General features: G+C 47.8%; 1 protein-coding gene across 1 annotated transcript in view; it reads right to left on the reverse strand.

The window, feature by feature from the left end:
* Positions 1–9,129: 9,129 nt before the first annotated feature.
* The window catches only part of LOC141967607 (electroneutral sodium bicarbonate exchanger 1-like), a 31,483-nt gene continuing 18,423 nt past the window's right edge, over positions 9,130–22,189 (reverse strand). Inside the window, exons 24-26 of the mRNA XM_074921565.1 lie at positions 12,153–12,219; positions 9,296–9,404; positions 9,130–9,176 (exon numbers count right to left, since the gene is read on the reverse strand). Of these exons, the coding sequence (XP_074777666.1) occupies positions 9,130–9,176; positions 9,296–9,404; positions 12,153–12,219 (223 nt within the window). The remainder of the gene's footprint in view (positions 9,177–9,295; positions 9,405–12,152; positions 12,220–22,189) is intronic.

Raw genomic sequence — 22,189 nt, forward strand, 5'->3', positions numbered from 1 at the left:
TGGATTGATATAGACCTGCATTGCACCCAGAGACTTCTGACTGCCTGGCCTGTCAGGAAATCAGACACCCCCTGGTCACAGAATCACACAGAATCGTCTAGGTTGCAAAAGACCTTGAAGATCATCCAGTCCTCCAAACCTTGACCTATCATTGACAGTTCCCAACGACACCAGATCCCTCAGCACTGTGTTGACCCGACTCTTCAACCCCTCCAGGGATGGGGACTCCCCCCCCTGCACTGGGTAGCCCATTCCAAAGCCCAACAACCCCTTCTGCAAAGAAATCCTTCCTCAGATCTAGTCTAAACCTGCCCTGGCACAATTTGAGGCCAGTACCTCTTGTCCTACCACTTACTATTTGCTTAAAGAGGCTTGTCCCCCTTCTCTGTACCCTCCTGGCAGGGAGTTGCAGAGGGCCAGGAGGTCTCCCCTCAGCCTCCTCTTCTCCAGACTGAACCCCCCCAGTTCCCCCAGCTGCTCCCCAGCAGACCTGTGCTCCAGACCCTGCCCCAGCTCCGTTGCCCTTCTCTGGCCACGCTCGAGTCATTCAATGGCCTTTTTGGGGTGAGGGGCCCAAAACTGAACCCACTCATCGAGGGGCGGCCTCACCAGTGCCGAGCCCAGGGCTCAGATCCCTTCCCTGTCCCTGCTGGCCACGCCAGTGCTGACACAAGCCAGGATGCCACTGGCCTTCTTGGCCCCCTGGGCACACTGCTGGCTCCTGTTCAGCTGGCTGTCAATCACCCCCCAGGTCCCTCTCTGACTGGCAGCTCTCCAGCCACCCCTCCCCAGGCCTGTAGCCCTGCTGGGGGTTGTTGTGGCCCAAGGGCAGCCCCCGGCATTTGCCCTTAGTGAAACTCCCCCAGCTGGGCTCAGCGCATGGCTCCAGCCTGGCCAGGTCTCTCTGCAGAGCCTCCCCACCCTCGAGCAGATCCACACTCCCACCCAACTGGGTGTCATCTGCAAACTGACTGAGGGGGCACTCGATCCCCTCGTCTAGATCATCAATAAAGATGTTAAACAGGAGCGGCCCCAACACCCAGCCCTGGGGGACACCACTCGTGACCGGCCGCCAGCTGGGTTTAACTCTGTTCACCACCACTCTTTGGGCCCGACTATCCAGACAGTTTTTTACGCAGCGAGAGTGATGAATGTGCGTCTGTTAGTGGCCGTATTCCCACTGTCTAGCAAGGAAGAAATGTAATGTGTGTCAAAAAAAAAAAAAAAAAAAAAAAAAAGGCCTTTTTCCCACGGCAGCAACTTCTCTTCTTTTTAACATCATTTAGGCAGGGATAAACCAGCATGACATTAATAAATAAATAAATAAATAAATGTTCATGTCTTAGCGCAGTGGAAGTGCTTCTCAATTACTTTTTCATTCACAGAAAAATCCTCCCAACAGAACACCTGAATTTCAAAGAATTCCGCTATTATAAAGGCATTTCTGCCTTCTCTAGCTTAATTTTTAGGTCTTTATGCAGGCGATCTCTGGGTTTGGAGAGGGATCTCTAGGTGAACTTGGGATGCTAGGGCTCACACTAATTATCCTTCATCATCCTAAGGGAACTTTGTTACGGTGCCGGCACAGCGTTGCCTCCTGTGCGTCCCCCTCTGTGACGGGCCCCTGGCAGGCAGAGACGGTTCTGCCTGTGCAGGCAGGTTGCCGGCCTGGGCACCCTCAGAGGTCGGCGTCACTGACTGAGTCGAAGGGCTGGTGTGGACAAGGAAGGACACTTGGAAATTCATTCTGGATTAGAATCCAATTATTGAAGTGATGTGTTTAATCTGGGTTGAGCCCCTGATTGGACAGTCTCACAGAAAATTGTCATGACCTTAATTTGCTTTGGTTTCATTTCCTTTGGAAGTGGTTTACACTCTCTGTATTAAACCCTGCTCCATTTTCATTACAGCTTTCACACAGGGATTTTATCCCGTTTAACTAAAGCACTTGTTATTCACTCAGTGTGTGAACTTGAATTAAGTATCTTGACTCACCCTGTACAGAGGATATGTAAGTCAAGTCAGAAGAATTGCTTAGAATTGCTTTCTTCATTGGTACTGACTTCAGTTGTCTGCAGACACAACACCCCCAAACGTACGCATGCACATACCTGCATAGAGGTAAGTAAAGATGTCTGGTTGCTTTTGGACCGACAATTTTGCAGAAAGAATTCTCGATGGTTTGCAAAAAAAATCAGTAAAAAACATTTCCAGATTTGGTGAAAATATTACTTTTGTCTCATCTTAATTCAAGAATTATTTTTCTCAAGAAAGTTTGATCTTGGGTCCAAGTGTGTTTAATAAGAAAGTGTTTGAAACCCTGATAATGATGCTGATGCTGTAGATTTTTATTACCCAGCATGGAAGTACTTCAAGTTAAACATAAATCCATGTTCTTATTTCATTTTCTTGGGGACGATGTCCAATATGGCAAGGATCACAGACAAGGATTATCTGCTTCCTTTTGAAATACTCTTTAAATTTGAATCTTCAATATTCTGCAGTGCTGAAATTGTTCATACACTTCACAAAATCCATGAGCGAGCTGGAAAACTAGCAAATAATTAATTTTCTTTTCTTCTTGTTCCCTGCCCCATTAGCATCCATTCATGCTTCAATCTCTTATCATTTATTTATCCCTTTCTGGAAGCTCTCCTGCCGTTTATTCTTTTCACGGCCCAATGTCGTGCTCTCTTCTCCTTCCGGATTCTTCACTCTCCTGTCCTCATTTAGTCTATTCCCACTTTTCTCCCAAAGACTTGCTGTTGGGGGTGGGTGTGGTGTGGTGCGTGCGCGCGTGCGCACGCCTACACGTGCCTAAATCTCTAAACATTGGCAGGACAGGATTATTACACCCTCTGCTGGAATATTCTGTGTTATGGACATACATTTCCCAGAAATCATGTTTTCTTTTCAAGTCATTATACGCATTGTCAGCTCATGTTTACAAAGGAGCAGTTTTAAACCCACGTCCTTGTTGTCATTTGGTTGGCTTGTTTATTTCTCTTCATTTAATGAAGGCTTTTGATGATGGCAAAATTGTTGGTGCTGAGAGCACGTGTGAGACTGCCTGAAGAAACCGCATGGAACGGCTGTTGTGAGGTGCTGCTGACCAAGCCTCTAAGCAAAGCACTGGCATTGTACAACTCCTGGCTATCGCTCTGATGCTTCTGCAGTTCCGTGAAATTCTGAATCTGATGCAGGAGACCTCCAAATCCATAAAGCAGAGAGGACTTAACAACCGCTTGGTGGAAAAATGCAGGGAAGCTGGCACAATGGGTCACTCCCCTCCCCCTGACAGGTGCACCCTTCCTTAATAAGGACCATCTTGCACATCTCTGATGGGCTGCTGACAGCAAAGGTTTAACATTAAAAAGCAACCAACCACCGCCTAGTAACCTGTTATAGTTATCCTTGCTAATTAAAACTGCATGAGACAAACACATATATTTCGAGGCAACTTTCTCTTTGGCTTCAAGGGTATTTGTGCCAGGACCTCAGGTTCCATCTGACAGACAAGACTTCATGGTGCCCAGCTCTTCCAGCTCACCACGCTGTACATCTGCAGCCACACTGGTGAAGGTTGTTCAGGATTTTCTGGCCCTGCCACTTCCACTCAGGAAGAGGAGAGGAACCGTCGCACTCTGTCGTTGTAGGAAGCCTGCAGCTCCCGCAGCTCAGGAATCTGTTTATGCGGCAAGGAACGCAGGAATCAGGGATATCCCTGCCAGATGATCTGTCCCAGGGGTTAGAAACAGACAAAGCAGTTCATCTGCCTACAGAAAATCCAGGAATGTGTAAGTAGATCGGGGTGCATAATTATAGAGGAAGTTTACGTGGGATCAGGAAGACCCTAAGCACAGAAGTTTATCTATAGACAAGTATGATGGAAAATTGGAGTGAAAGAACATTTTGCTGTCACTGTTTCTTTCAGTTACACTACAGACATTACCTGACATAGGATAACAAGCTTTGCTTGTCTCTGAAGTGTGAAGTTGTTGAAACACTGTTCTGTGATTCTCTTCAGGGGTACACAGAGGAACACCATGCTCTTCCTTTCTTTTAGAGTATGGTCAGCTCCCTGTTTGGAATAAAGAGAAATATTTTCAGTTACAAAGAAACTGGTAATATGCACGTGGAAAATCAGGTCTGAACACCAGACGAGCTATCTCATGCCCACCCACACAAGAACAAGGAGACGCACTCTGGTCACATCAAGCGGGATGAAAATGCTAAACCCCGCTGAACAAGGACCTTGAGCCAACCCACTTATTTAGCACAGACACCAGTGGCAGTTTCCTGGGCACCTGGGCTGTCACTAGGAGTCTGACTCAAGAAGCAGCCCAGAACTGCTCCTCCGTTGGACAGGTAATGGCAAGAGATCGTGACAAAATGATACAAACATCTTCAGGAGAGGAGCCGAAGGTGTCGCTTACTAACTTTGTCTGCAAAGGGATTTGGTGCTCATACCCAAGATACACAGGCATACAGAAACAGTCGAGTATTGGCGAGATCATCATTCAGACCTAACGGCTTCACGCAGCTCAGTGCAGAGGAGGAGTAACTTTTGTGACAGAAATTTTGGATGACACAAAAGGGCGGGATGTGAGCAAGAAGAGGTAAGATTAAAAACTTCCTCCCGCTTGTCTCTCCCCTCAGATTCCTCTCTGTGTAATCTTCATTAGTCGATTGACTTCTTATGGGTGTCCTGTAAGGCTAGAGGACAGGTTTGGAGCCTCGGATCCATGCACATCGGGGAACCACCCAAGCACCCTGATGTGGTCTGCTGAAGGTCTGAGGAGGTGTTTAAGATCCTTGAGAACAAAGCAGGTAAACAACACTGCAAATCTGAAGTAGATTGCCGAAATCTAATTAGAAAAATGTCCCACCTCAGAAAAAGTATTTTCCAACACTCCAGCAGTTTCCAAAGATCTCTGTGATGTCTGACATAGTACACAGATGGCGATGTGTTGCTCCTAAAGGTCACTGAATCTTAACGCAAATTTCACTGTACGCCCCCGTTTTGGAGGACGTCTCCTCAGCTTGCTGTGTGGAAGGTTAACAACGGGCAGATTCGCAGGCCGTGCTGCAATACTCACCTCCAAAGATGAATTTCACACGCTTCTGGTGGCAGCAGCTGTCCAGATCTGCATTTTGGGATGGTTCACAGAGAAAGGGCCCCTTCTGCAAGTTGGGGGTTCCGTCTCAAGGCTTTAGCAGGGACCGATTCCGCTGCTGGAGACGCCTGTGTTGACAACTCTAATGCTGGACACGCAGGTAATAACCAAGGGCAATGTGAGAGGATTAGCAAGGGATTCTCTGTGGCCATCTGGGTGGAGAGAGGAACTGAGTCTCCTGGATGGACACCACCCAAGGCTGCTCTGACAAGCAAACAGCTTCAGCCAGTGTTTGCCAAACATCTTCTCTTACATGAAGTTGAGCCTCAGGCTTGGAATTCCGGCACCAGTCATCACACAGGCAGGTGACAGCTTCTCTTTTAGCATCAGAGAGAGAAAGATTAGCAAAAGCTTCCTGGACAATGAACTTCTATAGCTCCTCTGTGACTCTTTTGAATGTTTGGGGGGAATTGCTGGTGATGATACATTCATGGCTAGGACACTGGAGACACGTAACCCCTGGGAATGGTGTTCGTAAGCACGCTGCACTCAGACTCCTTTGATGGTCTCAGCTCTCTCGTTTCTAAAGAACATCCCACTTCATTACATCTTTTAGCAATAAGTAACTGGTGTTTGCTTGTGCCTCGCATTTCTCAAGGTCTCAGAACCAACAAATGCTGTGCTGTAATAGTGGGGTGTGGCTTTGGCTTCCTCTTACGACCCCACCTCATTTCACCATTCTTTGCATCCAAGCCATTGCTTAAGAGGTGCAGAGGAGCGCAGTGACGTGTAACTCCGGGGCGCCGTTCGTGCTTGGAAAATGATGTTGTGTTCTGTACCCTAGAACCCACGCAGGGCTGTCATCTTCTGCCACTCATGGATCATCAGCCACTGAAGGGCAAAGGGGCGCCATCAAGCCGAGCTGTGCCACCTGCACGGAGTCTTGTTTCTCGGGAAGATGTTGCAGCCCATACAATAGAAAAACAGCATTCAGAGCTGTAGTCAGTGTCCCCCGGAAAGGAAGAAAAAGCAGCTAGAGAAAAGGTAGAATATTGGGTACGATATGCCGGCACTGCTTAGCAGTTTGGTCTAGTTGTGTTTGGGCAGACGTCTCGTGATGGAGAATGCTTCCCCTTATCAGTGATGGGCAGCCATTGCTGCACAGGCATGAGAGGCCTTCAGGTAATCAGCTGCACTGGGAATAGTTTGAAGAGATGAGAGTTAATTAGTTCAGGGTAAACCAAGAAGCCAGAACACTAAAAGCCGGTTACTTCCAGGACACAGCTAAACGGCTTTACAAAGACAAGAAAAGGCAGCATCTGATAGTTCTTCCAACACCTGAGCTCTGATCACTAAAACAATGGCCTTATCCTCCCCCAGGAAACTGAGTTCTGGATGAGGGCAGATTTGGGAGGGGTTTTGCAGCGTTTTTTAGAAATAATTTCTGCAAGGCCTTGTAAGATACCCAGTTACTCATGAACAGGCTTTAATGTGGAGAAAAACTCATCACCACGAATCAGGATTTCTCTGGAGAACCACTACTGGAAGCAAACTGATCTTCCTTGCAAAGTCGAGCTGTCCCTTCTTCAAGTGGAGTGTGCTCTCAGGCAACATGGCCACCTTGGGAACAGCCTCAGGTCAGCCTCCTGCCAGCTGGTCCTCTCTTCTCTGACAAGAAGAAACTGTCCTGCATAGAACTAAGAACTCAAGGATTTCCTTCCCATTAAAATAGCTAAGAACTCTGTCTGTGGCCTCAGTCCAGAGCTGAAACATGAAGAAGTGCATTTCTGGACATTCAAGCACGTTCAATAGCTTGCATAACAGTTCTGTAAAAACAAAAGGGTGCCAAGGTAGGCTAAGCCTTCTCGGAGGCTGATGTGCCTGGACTGAACAACAGGGATAAGCCAAAGAGTAGTCAGTGTTGTTGCATTAATGAAATCATGCTAGAGCCCAAAGCCAGACACCTTCCCTGCTCAGTCCCACCTGTGCAACAGCTCAAAATCTTCCCAAAGCAGATGAATCGGGTAAGGAGCGGAGCCACACTGCAGCCAGCCACACATGGACGGAACCCGGCAAGCAACTCAACCTGTGCAGCGTGTTGGAGCCGGAAGCACTGAGCTAGCCCAGGGCTAGAGCAACCACCACAGCCAAACACAGCTGAAACTGCCAACCCCGCTGCATTTTTACGTGTGTCCTGATGAGACGCTTCGGCCTTTCTCTCCTACGTTGTCTTCTTTAGTACAGGAATAGGCACACGGTTAGTCTTGAACAGGTTGTTACATTATTCAGCTATTCAAACCAGAGAGGGACCGAGAGAAAGAGAGACGTGCAGATGACCTGAACTACAAAACAGTATCATTGACTACAAAGCACAAGACCCAGAGACCGGCTGTCGGTTTTGTAAGGACAAGAAGTACACGGAAGCGTTGGCAGGTGGAAACCTAGCACGAGACTAAAGATTGTGACCTATCACCAGAAGGCAGCGGATGCTCTCAGAGCTGATCTGACATGTGCCAAGACATTTAATGTGGGATCTCCCGGTGCAGATGGGGTGAACAACCAACTTCACTGTGCTGGCGACAGGGGCCAGCCCTTGGGGCTGGTGCATGACCGGTCAGCAGCGTTCTCCGGGCCGGCTGTATGGTTTTTGTGCTCCAATCGTGCGCGATGTCGGATCCTGCCTGGCCCCAGGTGGCCGGAGCGTCTCTGTTCTCAAGCACCGAAGTACCACAGGAGAGCCCTGATGCTGCATGTCCGGCAGAGCTGGAGCTGCTCCTCTCAAGTGCCAGGGTGCAAAGGGGTCTGCTCCTGCCTTGGCCTCAGTAAGTAGCTGGGGGACTGGGGATTTGGCAATTTGGGGAGGGGCGTGTTTTCCAAATCCCCCTGATGCCTCTTTGCCACCCCCTCCTCCCCCCGGATGCTCGGGACCTGCAGGGCACCCTCCCCTTACTTAAGATGGAGCTTAAGCGGGCACCCAAGAGATGGCAAAATCTTCTCACCAGTCACTACACGTACATGAATCACCACACACAACGCATTAATTTGCATTTTGGGGACAAAGAGACATCTTCTAGATTTTCAGCACACCACTGAACTTCAGAGTTCCTTGCCTACTGGTACTCTGCTCCTTACTAACAGGATTGCTTTTGTTTGTACCTTCGGTGCTCTTTCCCCGAGGAAAAGAAGGGAACCACTTGTGGTGGGTTGATCTCGGCCAGATGCCCGGCAGCCAGAAAAAGCCAGACCCAGGGATGGAACAGCTGATTTCAGCGGAAGCCTCTGAAGCAAGTCCAGAGCTGGTCCAGGCCGTGGGAAAAGAGGCGGGGAGGAGGGGCTCTGGACAACACCAGAAGAAGAAGGAGACACTAAACTTCTTAAGTGTAACCACTGCAAACGTAAATTCAAGAACAAACTTCACCTCTTTAAGGGATAACATTCCACCACGAACTTGCCCAGACAATCAAGGATTTCTTAAAACAAGCCTGTTTATTGGATATTTACATCGGGTAAATCCCTCCTGCGCCTCCAAGCGGGAGGAGCATCACAACAGGGAGCAGACGTAGAGGCTGCGTGGGAAGCGGGGACCCAGCTTGTGTTCAGCTCGTCACAGGGCAGAGGAGGAAGCACAGCGCGTAGTTCATCAGGTGCTCCACGGGGATGCAGCAGCGCCTCGCCGGCAGGTCCCCCACAGTGCCCAGCTCTGGTGGAAGACGTGCCCGAGGGGTGATCTCAGGGGCACGAGCAGCAGGCGGTTGGTGATGTTGTTCTTGGAGGTGCTCAGGTGTTCACAGGCGCTGTCCCATCCCAAGGCTGGATGCGGCCCCATCAGAGACGAGTTCTTGGGAAGGGCTTGGCAGATGCAGCGAAGGCTTTTCTCGACCCAGGGAGTCACAGGGCTCTGCTTTGCCCTCCCAGTCCCCCTCCTCTCTCTGCTTCTTGGCACAGCTTGCAGCTTCCCTGCTGGCTGCCGCTGTCAGAGACAGCTCTCCTCCGCCTGCGCAGCTGGTAGAGCTCAAGGAGCAGGAGCAGGGTTTCGGCAGAGGTCCAAAAGCACCAGTACTGGTAGACAGCGTGGAGCACGCCTACCGGAATGAGGCCAAACAGCTTCTGGCTCCTCTGCTCCATCTGATCCATCTGCTCCATCAGCCAGGTCATCTCCTGCTGCTGCTGCTTCTCACGCTGCTGCAGGAGGTCTTGTGTGGCCGGGTCACTCTGGTCATCCATTCTCAGCACGTGATGCAGGACGGTCAGCACCATCAGGACGCGGGTGATGCCCACAGCCATGGTCTGGAGGAGGAGGGAGAGAAGGGGCTCAGTGGTAGTGGGTGGGAGAGAGATGGCGGCTGGAGCAGCAGGGGAGAACATGCAGGGGCCTGGGGACGGGTGGGAGAGGGCCAGAGGGAGCTGGGAGGCAGTAAGGGGGAGGGTGGTGAGTGCTGCAGGGACGGGGACATCTCCCCACAGCCCCCGGGCACTGGCCGTGGCTGGCAGCCCCGGCACCCCTGCGCCCAGCCCCGAGGGCGGCACCTGCCCTGCCCCAGGCGCTCCCCGCAGCGGCTGTGCCCACGCACCCGCTGGAGAAACCCCCCTCGGGGGCCAGAGCTTCTGCCCCGGCCCTCGGCCGGCCCAGCCTTCCCCCCGCCACCCTCACTCACCGCTGGCTCGAGCCGGACTGCAGCGGGTGCTGCTGCCTGGCACCCTGGTGACACCCTCGGGGACTTCTCCTCTGTGATGTCACAGGCGCCAGAGCCCCACGGGGACACCCGCCCCTTGGGCCACGGCCGCTGCCCCAGGCTCTGCAGCCCCTGCAGCGGGCACAGCACAAACCCCCTGGCAGGACAGAGCTCCCGGGGCCCCTAAACTGCCCCAGACAGAGCAGCGGGACAGCACGAGGGCGGCCCTGGCTTGCACCGGGAGCTCCACGACCCCGCCTGAGCCCCAGGGCTGGGCTCCCGGATACTCCAACCTCTGTTGGATTGATATAGACCTGCATTGCACCCAGAGACTTCTGACTGCCTGGCCTGTCAGGAAATCAGACACCCCCTGGTCACAGAATCACACAGAATCGTCTAGGTTGCAAAAGACCTTGAAGATCATCCAGTCCTCCAAACCTTGACCTATCATTGACAGTTCCCAACCACACCAGATCCCTCAGCACTGTGTTGACCCGACTCTTCAACCCCTCCAGGGATGGGGACTCCCCCCCCTGCACTGGGTAGCCCATTCCAAAGCCCAACAACCCCTTCTGCAAAGAAATCCTTCCTCAGATCTAGTCTAAACCTGCCCTGGCACAATTTGAGGCCAGTACCTCTTGTCCTACCACTTACTATTTGCTTAAAGAGGCTTGTCCCCCTTCTCTGCCCCCTCCTGGCAGGGAGTTGCAGAGGGCCAGGAGGTCTCCCCTCAGCCTCCTCTTCTCCAGACTGAACCCCCCCAGTTCCCCCAGCTGCTCCCCAGCAGACCTGTGCTCCAGACCCTGCCCCAGCTGCGTCGCCCTTCTCTGGACACATTTGAGTCATTCAATGGCCTTTTTGGGGTGAGGGGCCCAAAACTGAACCCACTCAGCAAGGGGCGGCTTCACCAGTGCCGAGCACAGGGCTCAGATCCCTTCCCTGTCCCTGCTGGCCACGCCAGTGCTGACACAAGCCAGGATGCCACTGGCCTTCTTGGCCCCCTGGGCACACTGCTGGCTCCTGTTCAGCTGGCTGTCAATCACCCCCCAGGTCCCTCTCTGACTGGCAGCTCTCCAGCCACTCCTCCCCAGGCCTGTAGCCCTGCTGGGGGTTGTTGTGGCCCAAGGGCAGCCCCCGGCATTTGCCCTCAGTGAAACTCCCCCAGGTGGGCTCAGCCCATGGCTCCAGCCTGACCAGGTCTCTCTGCAGAGCCTCCCCACCCTCGAGCAGATCAACACTCCCACCCAACTGGGTGTCATCTGCAAACTGACCGAGGGGGCACTCGATCCCCTCGTCTAGATCATCAATAAAGATGTTAAACAGGAGCGGCCCCAACACCCAGCCCTGGGGGACACCACTCGTGACCGGCCGCCAGCTGGGTTTAACTCTGTTCACCACCACTCTTTGGGCCCGACTATCCTGACAGTTTTTTACCCAGCGAGAGTGATGAATGTGCGTCTGTTAGTGGCCGTATTCCCACTGTCTAGCAAGGAAGAAATGTAATGTGTGTCAAAAAAAAAAAAAAAAAAAAAAAAAGGCCTTTTTCCCACGGCAGCAACTTCTCTTCTTTTTAACATCGTTTAGGCAGGGATAAACCAGCATGACATTAATAAATAAATAAAGAAACCACTCCTGGTTCCTGGGCCACTTCCGGACCTGCTGTGTCGGGTTTTTGCTGTTGTGAGCACAGAGCTGCAGGCGTGCAATGGGTACGGACACGCACACCCCCGGCCTGGGCAGGCACAGACCGGGAGGGCTTCTCCTTGTGTCTGAAGGAGACACCGTAACTGCTGGAAAACAGACTTCAGAATGCAGTGTTACAGCTGCAGGAGGTGAGCAAAGTACGCTGGAAATACATTAAATTACTACAGGCATTTTACACTCATACAAAACATTTGCTCCCATTACGCCCCTTCCTACCTGTAGCAGGAACGCCCTTAGCTGCAGGGCGAGGTTGTGAGACAAGACACACACCAATATGGTTAACAGTCAAGCTCCGATCTTTATTAGAAAAACAAGTCCTTAGATACTCTTGTGACAGCAAACCCGTGTGTTGCTCTGGCGCATGCTCATTTCAAAAACTCGTTCCTCTCAGCACTTTCAACAAGCGCTACTAAGCGTGCACAACTGGTAGCTAAATTTCAGCTTTGTTATTCTACAGATTCCTTCCTTATGTGTTCCTTCCCTAATGAGTAAAAATACTTTCACTTTTAGATGTCGTTAGTCTAGACGCCGTTAGTCTTCTAAGACAAGTGCGTCATTAATTTAGACATCGTTAATCTTCTAACTTGAATGCTGATGACACTTTTACATTGTCAGTGACACAGACGGTTCGCGACCCGGCATACGCACCCACACCTACCCACGCCTTAACTGTCAGCTCCCTGGAGAACAAACCATCCTGCTTTACAATTACAGGTTTCTCCGAGCTGAGAGCAGAAGGAAGCAGAAAACTGAGAAAAAAGCACATATTGGAACTCTCACTGGAAATACAAAGGCTGTGTCTAAATAATAACAGAGATTATTCCTAATAACTGAACATATGCGGCCTTGGCTTTCCTGGTGGTGACAAGCTTTAACAGAAGACATTGCCTCTAACTCAGATAACAAAATGGCATTTATTCAGCCATTCTTCCTTCCTTGCCTCTTGGAGGAAGGGCACAAATAAACTGTCAACATTTCTCCTCCTGTCCAAGCAGCAGAACTCCCCAGCCATACAACAGGAGCCGGTTATAATATACTGCTCTTTCTAGGTCTGCAATAGCTGTCAGAGGACATTTCCAAAAACACACACATCCATGGACACATACATGCATGCACGCATATGTGAATATTTATGTGCATAGACAGTTTAAATAATTTGAATATTGTCCATATTTTATTAATATATTGAATATTATTTGCATATACAGTTTATTTTATATATATGCACATTTTGCAGTGTGAAAGTGCCAAAGTTTAGCACTTCAAGTGGCAATTCTGCTGGCAACATAGGGAAAAATAATATATATATTTCAAGATATAAATACCCTCAAAAATTAATAAGATCTTTCACAATTTTTTTTCACACATTGCAGAGGGAATATAAACTGCCATACGTGTCCTATTATGAGCAACATAGAAGGTGTTTCCTTTCAGTCTTCACATTTAACATGATTATTTCTGCTTACCACTTTATAGCAGTGGCCCTTAAGGAGTGAAATTCACTTCCTCACATATCCTCTACGAAACCACTCATTTTCTGTATCCAACACCCTCATCCCTAGTGGCATCATCTCCAAAGCTGCAACAGAGGAAAAAGGAAACAGCAGACACCTCTGCAATGGTATTATGCCATTCGGGATGACCCTTTCCAGATCAAACTGGACAACAACTCTGATCCTACAGCCAGTCTAGGACCTAAGAAAAAGCCCTTTGTGACTTAAAATGATGAGGTTTTAAGAGTACTAACAAGAAGTCAAGTAAAGAAGAAGGATCAAGGAAAAGTGAGAGTCTGAGAAGGCTTTCAATTACATCAGGCTCCTTGTTTAGGAGAAATACAATTTGCATCATTATCATATAATGTGAACAGTCAAAAACTAGTCTACACAGTATTCTGTACAGATATCTGGATCTTGGTCAAATATACAAATATACACCACTTTGTAATACTTTCCAATTCTAAACTCCAGTTATTGCTGAAACTCAAGTGTTCTCTCAATGCTGCATTAGACAGATGTTCAGATTTTGTTTTTTATGGAATGGATTTTTGATGCACATTTTTTCATCTGGCATTACACAAGACAGAGTTTGATGTACTGAAGGAAAGTAAGTAAACTATTTTGAAAGCATTTACTTGTAGCCAGAGTAATGGTGGAATATTTCAGGACCTGCTCTTCCTCAAGAGCTTGGCCACAGCTCAGTTTCTGAGCTCCTGTGCTGAAATCAATGCAAACGAGAAACAGGCAAAGTGCAAACAAAACATCTTCCCTCTTATTAGCAATTTTAAAAGTTGATCATATCGAAATAGTTTCCTTTCACACTGGTCTGGAACAAGATGTTACAAAATGCAAATTAATCTCAGAAATAAAGTCATGTATTTAATTGCCTGAGAAAACAAAGAGGCTGCCAATACTTGTCCTGTGCTCCCCTGGGTCTATTCCTCTTCCAGAATCACAGCTTCAGGGTCGTCAACCATTTATTTTTTATGCTAAAGCTTCCTGCACATTTTCCAGCCCGGCTGCTCTTCAGTCTCCAGTGCTGCCTGTTTCTGATGTGTATGTGGCAACCACGGTGACAACAAGGGCTGGGGTCACTGATCCCCTCTGTCACCGGCAGAACGTGTGACCTTAACTGCGTTAACACGGACCAAATCCTCATCTGCTGTGAACTCATGGGGCTCCACTGAAGTGAATCACGCTGATTTAAACTGTTTGGCCTTTCAAACCTACAAGCCTCAGTAACCCCACCTGTAATTCTTCTCTAACTCTTGCAAAAGCCACACTTGGACGTGTACGATCTAATCACTCCTAGTACAGGGACTCCCAACTGAAGTGGATGAAGCAGGATTTTGTTAGCACCTTTTTTTATGCTGACCAAGTACAAAATCCCTTAATGGATCATAATGAAAATTGATAAAACCCTAACAAATCAGTCATGCAGCTCTGAAGATCCATATACCCGTGCTCCATTCCTGCTTCTCCCTAACTGTCTGCTCAGAGACACTGCTGAACACAGAGCGCTGCGACAGAGGGGCCATGGCCCACCTGACATCCTCACAGTGAACAGGACTGAGCAATAAAAACCCTTCTGGGGGATCCGGATAAGTGTCATGATTTTAAAAATGAAATAAATCAGTGTGTCTAATAGTATTCATGAAAGCAAACAGTGGAAGCTTTGCCTAACGTTAGGCAGACTAATTTACAGATTAGTCTTTGATTAATAGTAAGTTAGCAGAGTGGCTTTCCAGCCAGCCAGCCCCCAGCCCGTACCTACTGCAAGGGGTTATTCCTTCCCAGATGTAGGATTCTGAGTTTGTCTTTGCTGAATTTCATAAGGTTCCTACTGGCTCAGTCCTCCAGCCTGTCTAGATGTCTCTGAATTGCAGCACTGCCCTCAAGCATGTATTAATTAGTCTCCTCCAATTTGATTTTGGGATTGCCCCAACCCACGTGCAGGACCTTGCACTTGGCCTTGTTGACCTTCATGAGGTTTGCATGGGCCTACTTCTCCAGCCTGTCCAGGTCCCTCTGGATGGCACACCCTTCCCTCCAGCGTGTCACTGCACCACACAGCTCGGTGTTGTCAGCAAACTTGCTCAGGGGGCACTTGATCCCACTGCCCATTTAGTAAGAGACTCATTAGAAAGTGAAGAAATGAAGAAAGTCTTCTCTTGTATTGCTTGCTTTAATTTAAAATCTAATTGATATGATAATCAAAGTAAGTAACTTGAGACTTAAGTGACGGTTAAATTCCTTGCTAAAAAAAAATCCAGTTGTTCAAAAGTGACAAAGCCAGTATTTCACATACAACAAGAATTTAAGTATGTATATCTCCAGCCCTCTAAAAATGTTAAGCTCACACACTAATTAACAGCTTTATGAAACCAACAATATGTGTATTTCCCTGGATCCAGTTGCATGCAATCCACTTATGATCATAAACTCATGATCCCAACCCCAGATGCTAGCAGTATTCCCTATGCACGCACTACAGTGTGCACAAGCAAAAAGCTGCCGTCCGTACAGTCAGAGTGTGTATTTATATTTCTATATTTATACAGTCTATATCTACGTTTATTATCTTTATTGCTTGTCACATTTTCTAAGAAAAAATCCTAGTTTAAATGAATAATCACTTCTTACCAACAGAAGTCAACAAACTTGTTGGATTCCTAGTGCACGGTTAGAATGTCTCCTATGAGGACTACGAGGCCTAGAGAGAAAAATGAACAGACAAAAATTATGGGAGTATGCCACCAAAGAAAAACTTCTTTATAAAAATTTAGCATTAAAAAGAAAGCACTTTGATTAAAAGAATGAAAACAAAAAGGGTTTATTGCAATTCCATCTCCAAACAACTAGAAAATGGAGGGAGATTGCAGAAAGAAGGAAAATTACAAAATTGCTCTCAGAGGAGTTCTGAAATTTGCTGATAACCTCATACGCTGGGAACTTTTGATGTCTCAGAAAAAATACATTTCTTTAGTTCATTACAACAACTTAAAACCCCTGTAAATATGGTACATCTGAAATAAAATTTAGTCTTTTTAAATTGCTAGTGCTTCCTAAACTAAGTTTTATGACTGAAATAATTTCTTAGGCTCCCACACTGACACTCTCATATAGCAATATGGGAATTTCCTACATCGAAAACCAGGTGAAAGTCTCAAATAACTGCAGAAAATTCAGTGCTGATCCAGCAAATAATGCTGTTTTTAAAGGGCTGCATGGTGATTCTGACTCTTCAATAATCATGAAGTCTGGAGAAGTACACTTCAAACATACAAGCAAGTTATAGGATAGATTTATGATCAGTACTTTCGGATAAACTTTTTCCCATATTTTAAGTCTAACGGCAGGTCAATAAATTAAAAATCCCGGGTCAAGAAGTATGCTTGATCAGAAGACTGAAAATAACCTTAATTCAACTCAAAACTCGTGGGTGCATATGCCGGGTTGCGAACCGTCTGTGTCACTGACAATGTAAACGTGTCATCAGCATTCAAGTTGGAAGATTAACGATGTCTAAATTAATGACGCACTTGTGTTAGAAGATTAACGGCGTCTAGATTAACGACGGCTAAAAGCGAAAGTACTTTTGCTCATTAGGGAAGAAACAGATAAGAAGGGAATCCCTAGAGTAACAAAGCAGAAATGTATCTACCGGCTGTGCACGCTTAGTAGCGCTTGTTGAAAGTGCTGAGAGGAACGAGTTTTTGAAATGAGCATGCACCAGAGCAACACATGTGTCCTGGTTCAGCTAGGATAGGGTTAAGTTTCCCCAGCAGTGAGGGGGAAGGGATCTCCAGCCGGGTTATTCACACCATGCTGACATCAGGTCTGGGCGCGGGAGCGCAGGAATTTTTTCCTTTGTGGCTTTGGTGGCGGGGAGCACAGGGCTGTCTGTATCCATTGCGGTATTTCTCTGTATATCTTTTGTCTTGTTCACTGTTATTACTGTTTACTGTTGTTATCATTGCTACTGTTGTTGTTCAGATTGCTTATTACACTGTTGTATTAAATTTCTTCTTATCTCAACCCGGGGTTTGTGACCTACTTGTGTCCGAGGGTGGGGGAGGGAAAACGGCAACGTGTTCACCGGTCCTGGCAGGGCTTAAACCAACACAACACGGATTTTCTGTCACAAGAATATCTAAGGACTTGTTTTTCTAATAAACGTTGGAGCTTGACTGTTAACCATATTGGTGTGTGTCTTGTCTCACAGCCTCGTCCTGCAAATAAGGGGGTTCCTGCAACAACTGGCGCCCAAACAGGGACCTCCTCTTTATCACTTAATTGCGGAAGACTCCACAGCATCACCGAAGGTGATACTGGGAGCTTGCAGGCAGGGAAGTAGAAGGGCACAGGAGGAAACGCCGGAGCATGGAGATCCTGCAGGTATGGAAAAAGACGCAGCCCTAAAACTGATGTTAAGTATCCTCTCTATGAGAGGCGAAGAAACCGCTCTTAGAAATCTTAAAACGCTCACTGAGTGAGCGCATGGAGAACTTTTTTTGAGATAAGAAAAAGACAAAATAATGAACGCGGCCAGGCTGTTAACACAGAGAATGAGAACACACAGGGCGAGGATGCATATTTTGAACCCCGGGAGCAAGATTGATGTGCTGGGTCTTTTGACTGTGATAATCTTTTAGACCCTGACGCTGTAAATCCTGAAAAAGAATCTGGCCTGTGTCCTCCCTTAGCTGGGGATGATCCATGGGTAAAAGTGAGGCGAGAAACCTTGGCACAAGGGGATAATGGCCATGGCGAGAAAGATTGTTGCTCCTGTAAGCTATGAGCCGGGACATCTGCCACGTTGGGAAGGACGGCATTTTTCTGTTATTAAAGATTTACAGAAAACCGTTGATGAGGACGGGCTGCAAAACTCATTTACAACAGCTGTACTGAGGCTCAGGGGTATCAGTTGGTCCCATGGAATTGGCCAGCACTTTTAAAAAGGGCATTCACGCCGGCACAGTGCTCTATCTGGAAAACCGAGCTTGTGGATCTCTGTGCTCAGCATTCGCGCCCCCCCCACCTGCAGGCGCGGAGCTGGCGGCGGCGGCCCGGGGCCTCCCCGAGCCCCCCCTGCCACGGAGTGACCGCCTGCGGCCGAGCCCGGCACTGCGCTCTCAGCACCCCCCCCCCCGCCAACAGCGGCAGTTCTGTCACAGAGAAGGTGCTGACGCTGTCATGCAGCAATGGCTTTATATGTTCTTAACGGTGCGTTCGTATTTGTAATGTTTGTCATTTTCTGTTGTGTCTGTAACCAGTGTAAGGGCTCCTCTGTGTGGTTGTTCTGCGGGTGTGAGATGCGGCCCAGCTGCAGCTGCGCAGGGCGGAGTTCTCTGACCCGCCGGGGAAGCGCCCGGGGAGGAACGACAGGGTGCTAGTGCCCGCCCGCTGGGTCATCAGCGCTGCGGTTTGTTGGGGCTCAGGGTTTTAAGTGTCTCAAGTGAAATACTCCTCTGGTGGGAGGCAGAAATTCTGTGTTAATGGTTGTCTTGAATTTAGGTGCATACTCTGCGGGGGGAGGGCACCTCTGCACCATCTGCCTGACGGAAATATTGTCAAAAGATCATCTACAATCTTACGGGAGTTGTTTGATTTATCAGGGGTCGTAGATGCCGATTAAGAAGGGGAAATAAGAATTATGGCCTGGACCCTTGTACCCCCATGTTCAGTAACAAAAAGGTCAAAAAACTGCTCAGTTTGCTTATTTTACTGCGGCTCCCCCTAATAGTATGCCGAGCAGCCGTGATGACTCAGGGTTTGGATCGGCAGGTACCCCTTAAATATTCTGGGCTCAGACAGTGACACAAGGTCAACCTTCTGGTAAAATGTACTCTCACTAAAGCTAAAGAATCTGTTGAGCTGGCAGGCATTTTAGATACTGGTGTGGATGTGACCGTAATATCCGTGAGCAGACTGGCTGTTAGCTCCGGTAACTCAGATGCTTGTCAGGGTTGGTGTCATGCTGTAGCAATTCAAAGCAAGGATCTCATTCATGTAAGGGGCCAAAAAACCTGGGTAGCAAATATTCACCCATTTATATTGGAAATCCCTGTGACATTTTGGGGTCGTGACTGTATGGCTCAATGGGGAACTCAAATTGGATCAAATTTGTCTTAATCACCACGGTAGCACGACGCACCCTGAAACCCACTCGGGAAGCAGAATCACCTGTGTGGGTGGCTCGGTGGCCCTTGCCAAGGAAAAAGTCGTGCCACCTTAATGATTTCATTCAGGGACAATTAAGTTTCTTATTTTAAAGAAAAGTGATAAATAGTGACTTTTACATGATCTCCGACACATTAATGATACCATGGAGGATAAAAATACTTTACAACCATGAATGCCCTCCCCAACAACGATTACCCGAAACTGGCATCTTGTAGTAATTGATCTAAAGGATTGATTTCTTTTATCATTCCCTTGCATCCGAATGATGCACCTAAAATTGCCTTTTCTATTCCCACTATTAATATTACTGAACCTGTGTCCTAGTTTAGCTAAAATAGAGTCAAGGTTTTTTTTTTTCAGCAGAGAGAGATGGGGAAGGAATCTCCAGCTGGGTTATTCATACCATGCTGACGTCAGGTCCAGGGGTGGAGCACTTTTACTTTCGCTTCTGGTTTTGGGGGTTGCCATACACGCGGCGGGCTTGCTCCTTGACCATCTAGTGGTATTTCTCTGTATATCTTTTATCTTGTTCACTGTTATTGCTGCTCATTGTTATTATCATTGCTACTGTTGTTCAGATTGTTCTATCACTCTGTTGCATTAAATTCCTTGTTACTTTAGCCCGGGTCTGTGCCTAACTTCCAGCCCGACCGGCCGCGGGTGGGGGAGGGGCAACGGCAACGTGCTCTCCGATCCCGGCAGGAGCTGAACCTGCACAACCTGCAAAACAATACCACTGCGTTATTTAACAAGTCCCACCAGGTCCCCCAAGCTGTTGTACATCATTATATGGATGACATCCTTATTGCAGCAGAAACACAGGAGATCATGGAAAAGGCTCTTGCTTTAACCAAGCACTCAAATGGGGTTGCAAATAGCACTTGAAAAGGTACAGATATCATCACCAGGCAGTACCTGGGCTGAAGAATTTGTGAACAGACCACTGTCCTGCAACAGGTTAAACGTAAAACTGGTATTAAGACTTTAAAAGATTTACAGACACTGTTAGGAACCATAAATTGGATACAGCCGTTGTGGGCCTAACTCATGATGATCTGCATAGCTTATTTGATATTTTATGAAAAGATCCTTCACTGACATCACCCAGAGTACTTACAGAGAAAGCAAAACAAGATCTCCACCGTACAGCTAGCACCATCTCAAACAGACAAGCATCGCAGGTACACTGCATTCCCCCATGGGACAAGACATCGTAGAAAGAGCACGCCAAACCTTGAAAGCGCTTTTGCAAAAACAAAAGGGGGAGAGGTCTTGGCTCCAGGTCAGCCATATGCTCTGCTCTTTCAGTGGGATGAAAAACACATGCATTTTTCCCACCAGAATGCCAGAGCAATACAAAAACAGTTTTCTTTATCAAGGCATCAGGCTAAAGACATCATTGCCACTTGCCCTGAATACCAGACAGACTCCCTCTCTTCAAAGGGAAGTGGTGTCGACCCTTGGGGGCTCACCTCCTCAGAATTATGCCAAACTGATGTCAATCACTTAGCTCCATTTGAAATGTTAAAATATGTACATGTGTCTGTTAATACCTTTTCTGGAGCAGTGTTTGCATCCTGGCCCATGCAGTGGGGAGTCAAGCATCTGACCGGCATTCTGCACTCACCGGCCGGTCAGGCCACTGTGGAGCACACATCTATCAAGCTAAAGCATCTATTGCAACAATAACAAAAAAAAAAAAAAAGGGGGGGGGAGGGGGAAGATGCAAGGTATCAATCTACACCTCACAAAAGGCTGAATAAGGCTAAATAATGTCATGAACCTTTTAAACATTCCCCCTGTCTCACAGGTTCCACCAATATTGCGTCACTTCTCATCACAGATACCAGATCAACAAGAAGTCCAGGGCAAGGCTCAGGTGTTAGCAAAAAACCTGGAAAGTAGTAACTGGGAAGGACCATTTCCTTTCATAACCTGGGGAAGAGGTGATGCTGGTGTCTGCACAGGTCTCAGTCTCCAATGGTCACGGGCAGGGTGTGTGCAACCCCACCTGAGGGTGAGAGGCAGCCAGCACTCAGGATCCAGCTGTGGGTGCTGTGGGTGCCCCTGTGCCGACAGTTTGCGATCTCTTCGACTGATCATTTAAGCAGAATGTCTGGGTAATGTTTGCTACTGAAACAGGACAAACTACACTACAGTTACCAATTCTTTTAAGAGAAAATGCTGACAGTAATTGCAACTCCTTAATGAGATATATAGGTTTACTAGTCACTAGTGAAGGATGTAGATTAGACAAAATGTAGTTATTAATAAGGATGAAATGCTGCAAGAATGTGTGTATTCAACTTTCTTTGTTTAGCAATATTAAGAATTAAGAACTCAAGTGTTTAACCTTATCAGAAAATCCCTTGGTTTTCCCCCTGGAGTGCTGGCCAGGCTCTGGGCGGAACCCAACAGGAGGATGAGATCAGATGTTTCTGCTCACAGAAAAGTGCCGGTTATTTTGGCCTGTTGATTTAGAGGCCGGACCTGCTTGCAGAGACTTTTGATGCCTCCCCTACGGATGGACGCATCGCATAGGATTTGCGAGGAAGGCCACTCTAAATCCTCGCCGCAGCCAGGGTTCCCCAGCGACTGCGGATCTGAATGTTAGTACCCCATTAAGTAAGTGTGCTACTCCGTATTTTCCTTACTGTTTATTTTGTGGTATTTAGTCATATCCCTTATTTCGAGGTAGGGAAATTAGCCTACTCTTTTAACTAGTAATTGTAACTGCTGTATTGTTTTAGCCTCCTGTGGAACTATTCCAAGTACACTATGTTTTTGAAGTTTGTCGAACCCTTAACTGATACAGCTCTCAAACAAGTCTTGCAGGTGCCGTTGCAAAACCAAGAAAGGGGAGATCTGAGAGGCATCGGCCTTACACAGCCCCTGACAAACAGCTAAGCTTTGATGAAGAACAGGCCTCGTAGGATAGATAAGAAACTGCTGAGTTGTGCCAAGGTGGCAGGGAAAAATCAATCAGCACAGCAGGCATATTGCTGGGTTTAGC

This window comes from Athene noctua, chromosome 17, assembly GCF_965140245.1.
Source record: "Athene noctua chromosome 17, bAthNoc1.hap1.1, whole genome shotgun sequence".
Taxonomy (NCBI): Eukaryota; Metazoa; Chordata; class Aves; order Strigiformes; family Strigidae; genus Athene; species Athene noctua.